A 6,000-nucleotide genomic window follows, 5' to 3' on the forward strand; every position below is an offset into this window, starting at 1 on the left:
ATGACCAGAACAGAGAACAATCCTGGCCTTAGTCTCTGACTCTATTCCCCGACTTCGCCTTTCTCTGGGGGTCAAACTACAAAGCAAACTTGTTGTTATTTCTTTAGCATTGTCCCTGGTTTTATGAACTTTGGGTGAAACTACAGCAGCTTGTTTGGGGAGCCCTAAAGATGAAGTTCTTTAAAACTGCCCCAGATATAACCAGGCTCCTTACCAGAATGCCTGGTGCAATCGTCCTTTGCAAAAACCTTGCTGGGTGAGACGCTCCAAGAACAGAAATGCAGCTGGACAATTGGAACATGTCACCTCTTCGGATGTCATACAGCAACCATGGATGTGTTTTGAATTCTTCCCTTCTCTCATTTTCTTTAATTTAATCAGTGCAGTTTACTTGAGCTGTTTTCCCCGCACTGATTAGACTTGTAATTCTTGCACATGTGGTGTTTGTGGAGAAAACGGTTCCCTCCCCACCCCCCTCACCCCCAAATCTGCAAGTCTTTCACTTTGGCTTGGTTCTTATCAAGTAATTGCAGCTGTAATTAAAGCACAATGAATTAGAACCTGTCACAGGACTGAGTTCTTCCCTAAGAAATCATTTGCCCAGATGTCCGAGATGGCAACTCTGTTTAAATCATGCACCCATGAAGTGCAACCAGCCTGAAGTCTAGTATGCATTTTATATTCTCTTGCAAATAACCATACAACTACTATTTCAAAGATGCAATCCTGTTATAACATTCACAAAGAACCTATGCGACTACCCTTGTAATTGTTTACTTTTAGTTAGCTCAAAAGCTGGTCTCTCTCACCAACAGAAGTTGGTCTAATAAAAGATATTACCTCACCCACCTTGACTCTCCAATATCCTGGGACCAACACGGCTACACTGCACGCTTGCAGTATACCATTCAGCCACTAGATGTGCCCTTGTTCTGTACAGGTTGTAGTGGAGTGTGGTCCCTGGTAAACAAAGAGAGACAAAGGTGGAGGTGAAATGGTGAGGAAGTCTATTTTTTTCTGTAGCTGTTTTCTGTAAAACAGTTTAAAAGAGACTGTGATTCTATATCTCATGATGCACCATTCCAATTGAAGGGAGTTTGCAATGGGAGCCCTGATAGGGAAAAAAGAAGGAAATTATATTGGAAAGAATAGTGCAGTAAAATCATCAATCCACCTTAAACAAACAAAAGAGACGAAAATCTAAATTAAAACTAAAATTCTACTCTGAATTCATCCCAGTCATGAAAAGGCACCTAAAGATTTGGTGAGCCCATAAGATGCCATGATGCTGAGCCCCCACAAAAAACAACAACAACACTGGGTTAAGGATTGATGGCAGCTTTAACTTGGAACTTTCTTCTGTAGGGGGTTTAAGTTGCTCTCAGGACCACTGGCTACACGTGCACAACTCCCAGTAATGTCAATATCCAACAAGTTTTTAAATAGGTAAAATGTTAAATGAATCAGTGTGTGCTACAGTCTGAGAGAATCAGGGAGAGGAGTATAGATGAGCACCGTGTCCACCTGGGTCAGCCAGTGGTTGCCAACCCATCAGTTCTGCAGAGCTGCGACAACCAAATAAAATAGCCTATTGGAGGAAATCCATCTTCTCAGCTGGCTCCCGTCAGTTAAGTGATAGGGTCTAAAGCTTTGATTTCCCATAGGCTTAACTGCTGTTCTAATTTGCAAGGATCCCAGTCAGCCTTTGGATCAGATGTTTCAATCCTGTATCATCATTCTCAGCATTACTTGGGTCTGTATCGGCTCATACTGGCCTACTCCGAAACTCTCCCACAAAACAGCAACATGTATCCTCAACCTCGCCCAGAAACACTGAGTGATAGGTTTGACCATCCACTCTTCAGGGGTTTGAATACCGAAATGAGCTTGTCTGGGAAAGCTGGCTAAGAAAAGGAGCCAGTGTTCGTGTACACAAGGCAACAAATGTCTGTTCTTCTTAAGAAATTAACAGAATTTATGAAAATTCTCACAGTTTAGGCCTCCTCAGCTTTGCCAGCAACAACCAAATTCTGCATCTAAGAGCTGAAAAGGGGTTGTGTCTGAGCTCAGATACTGTGCTAAATTTACGCTCGAAAAATGTCGTTGTTGCCAGCACTTAGACCTGATTTATACCAGTGTCAGTGAGATCAGAATCAGACCTTTTGTATTTAATGCATATATTGTTATTTCTATTGTTTGCTACTTGTGTATGAATTCAGCTCCCAGTATAGATAGTACCTGCTGGTAAATGTAGTGAGGGTTTTGGAATTGAAGGTGTGATGCAAAGGAGTCACTTTTCTTTTTCTTTTTTCCCTTCCTCTCCCCTCCTTTGAACAGCTATATCTGGCATGATTGTTCCTCCCATGTGAAAGGATTGCCTTGAAGAATTTTATTGAAGAGGTTGAATTCTGCTTCAGAGAGAAATCTGATACAAGTCCCAGAGTGGAACTTTTTACTCAGGCCTTTTTAAAAAAATAAAATACAATAAAATAAAGAGGAATCTTACAATAACTGCGGATTTTTAAACAAAACAAAAATCACCATCCTTGCAAATACCGAAATTAACAAAAAATCTGCAATTGCAAGGTGTTGATTTGAGTTGTCCATCCCAAGTACTTGGGAGATATATTTATTCTGTGTTGATAAAGAAAATCCACTTTTTTCTTGGTTTTTGTTTTTTGTTTGTTTTAATTTTTAAAGCTTGATTTAACTCAACAGCCATTTGTCTTTTATAAATCATACAGTTCTGCAAGGGACACTAGAGATGAAACTTCATATTTTTAATTTATGACCCTTTTCTAAAGCTGTGTAAAGGGAAATGAAGTGGTAACATTTACAAACAAGTCGGTAAGGGACAGAATAGAAGTGCCAGTTAGTTTTTTTTAGAAGAATAATGGCCATTTAATTAAGAGTCGGCTCATATGTGTTGTTTATCCAGGGATGGTTTGCTTATCCGATACATTTTTGATTCTCTAATTAAATAGATATCACTCACTAAGCATTTGTTCTTTTAAAACAGGGAGAGAATTTGTAACCTCTGTTTTTAATATCAGACTAAATAATTGTGTAAATAATGCGATGAGAAAAGTTGGTGAAAGTGTAGCTAAGGACATGAATAACGTAAGCTGACGTCTTTAACTCTGAAACCCAGTGCCTCTGGATATAATGCTAAAACTGCATAATTAGACTAGCATGGCTCTCTGTTTAGCTTATATCAGAATCTTTCCAAATGAGTGGCCTCCCTTGAGTTTAGCATAACCTGAGCTGTGCATACAAATCTCCTTTGGATTGTGTGTCGCTGTCTAAAGACACGGACTCAAGCCATTATTACATGTTGGGTGTAATCATAAATTTTCCTCCTCACTTTAATCTATTTGTTTCTATGGGGCAGAACCAGAATTGACTCGTCTGCAGTTCTGCATTCTCAATGATCTAGAAGCACACACGTTGTTTGTCAGCCTCCCGCTAGGATTGTTGCTGTATCAGCCGACCCTCTCAGTTTGTAGCATAATATATTAAGCAACAGGTAACTGTTTTTGAATAGTAAGTGGAAACATGAATTTGAATTTGCAGGTGGATGGGAGGGGGAAGGGTCGTGAGGAAGGTTTCAAATCAAAACCATAGGTTCTGTTTTACAGGAATTTTGCTATCATTATCTGGGAAGTGTTCTTAAAACTATTAGTCAAAGAGGCAGCAAAGCTCTGAAGATGCATTATCTGATATTTTTTCTTTGCTGTTGTGTTTTGTATGTAGTTATAAATACTGTAGATTTTTTGTGATTTTTTGCCAAAGTTGTTGTTCTATTTATACATTTTAATGTCTTAAGACAGATTTTCAATGTCACAAAAAATTACTGCATATTTTGCAAAAAGAGCTCACTACCTTTAGCTTGCACATACTTGCAAAATTAATTAAAGGGAAAAAAAAGCTTTTTTGTTTTGTTTGGGGGGGTTATTTGTTTGTTTTAAAGGGGATTTTGTAAAATATCCATATAAATAATGTATTTATCTTTGGAATTTGTACATTGCTTTTCCCCTCCATCCCCAGTTTATTTTATTGTGTATGTTTGCTATGTGAAAAGTGCTGATTTGTTTGGTCACTCACCGTTGTATTAGCTGTTTAAATGTGATTTTAAAACATTTCATTTATAGGGTTTTTTTAAGATTGTTTTAAACCATGCTTCCATTTTTTTATTTCCACCTAAAAGCCATTGTCTATTTTTGTATTATTTGTAAGTTAAGAAGTTTTTTCCAATATATGGCAAAAAGTAGCATATTATTCTTGTAGCATTTAGTTATGTAGATTTTAAAAAATATCCTTTGCTTTTGAGGCTTAACAAAAAATAATGCTGTTTTACTCTATTAATATGCATGGGATCTCTCCTCTTTGGAGTGACGCATTTTTGTGCATTAAATATGGGGAGAAACTTCATAGAACTCAATGAATATACTTTCTTTCTTAAGTCTGCTTGTATATTTCTCTGTCTTTCACATAAATATAAACCAGCAGATTGGATGCCTTAACAATGCAAATCATATTCATTTCACTTGTACATTATACTGTGCACCAGAACTGTCAATCATCACTAACATTCTAAGAAAAAAAAGGAATTGAAAAGCACAAAAGAACTGTTTTTGTTACCTTAAGACAATGTAACTTTTTTCTAGTAGAGCAAGAAATCATGTCCAACGATGCTGCAACTGTGCATGCTTCCTGTATGAATTTTGCAATGGTTTTCACTAGAAAGTCACAGTCTGATCTTTTTGGGGGGGAAAGGCAAATAAAAGAAAAAAAAACTGGAAAATGTGAGAGACATCAATGTATTGCTTCTCTGTACTCAAAACGATTATTCCAATTCACATAGTAAGCAACAGCATGGCAATGTAATCAAATTTAAAGCCATATTTTGTTTAGTGACACCCTTGATTGGTCTTGTAGAACGCCATTCTAAGTCGTAGCCATTTAGACAGCCACGTTAACCATGTACATTCGTAGCCCTTTACTTCAAAGTCCAAAGATCCATGAACAACGTGTTTTGTTGCAGCTATTTATAGTGATCGGATGAAAGGAAATGTATCAAAATCTCCCTGCAAAAGACCCCTGTCTCTTACTAAGTAAAAGATGCCACTCCTTACAGAATATGGCTTTAAGTGGAAACGTTCCGATTTCAGTTTCAAAAGGTGAAGCTACACAATAACTGGATTGCATAAAGTATGCCTATTTCCTCACAGTTGTACTAGGATGCAGCTAAAATGAAGTCATCTCTGAAACTACTAACCTTTCACCTTCTTATCTAAATCTTTTTGAATAGACACACACACTGTACAGTTCTATTGTTAGAGAAACTAACTACTGTAGAGATTGTTATAATTTTTTTGCAGAAATTCAAGCTGTAAAAACTTTTCAACTTTCACAATATTTAATTAAAGTTACTTCCTGTCTGTGACTAGAGCCCCTGGTTGTGACTTTATTTATCTGCTTCTACGGCTCAACAGACCAGGATAACTATAAGGTGGAAGCCGGAAGCTCCTGAACTGCCCTTCTCAAAACACAGAGCAGCAAAAAGTAGCAGAATAGCACATGGAAATCTACTCCTCTCGTGCTGCATTAAAACTCCTCTTATACTGATTTCAGTGAACTTTTGCTTATCTTATAATGAAGCATTTATTGTTCTCATTTACATCACAGTATTACAATAAGGCTTCAAGGACAGATCATTGTGCAATAACATAGCTAGAATCAGTCCTTGCTCTGAAGAGCTTGCTGGCTCAATACATAAGGCTGATGGAGGGTGGGAGAAAGGAAGTATCATCCCCATATTATGGCCAAGGGTCTGAGAGATTAAAGGCTTGATCCTGTGATCACTGAAGTCCACGGCATAACTCCCATGGACTTTGGTGGTGCAGAATCAGACCATAAGTAACTTGCCCAACATCCCACTGGAAATCTGTGTCACAGGCAAAAACTGAACCCAAGTGTCCTGAGTGGCTGTCCATTGCC

General features: G+C 37.8%; 1 protein-coding gene across 2 annotated transcripts in view; it reads left to right on the top strand.

The window, feature by feature from the left end:
* Positions 1 to 5,440, top strand: part of EBF1 (EBF transcription factor 1) — a 317,562-nt gene extending 312,122 nt beyond the window's left edge. For both annotated transcript variants that reach the window (XM_034778464.1, XM_034778463.1), the window contains one exon: positions 2,338 to 5,440. In XM_034778464.1, coding sequence (XP_034634355.1) covers positions 2,338 to 2,369 — 32 coding nt within the window. In that variant the 3' untranslated portion in view covers positions 2,370 to 5,440. The remainder of the gene's footprint in view (positions 1 to 2,337) is intronic.
* Positions 5,441 to 6,000: the final 560 nt, after the last annotated feature.

Source organism: Trachemys scripta, chromosome 8, assembly GCF_013100865.1.
Source record: "Trachemys scripta elegans isolate TJP31775 chromosome 8, CAS_Tse_1.0, whole genome shotgun sequence".
NCBI classification, from domain to species: Eukaryota; Metazoa; Chordata; order Testudines; family Emydidae; genus Trachemys; species Trachemys scripta.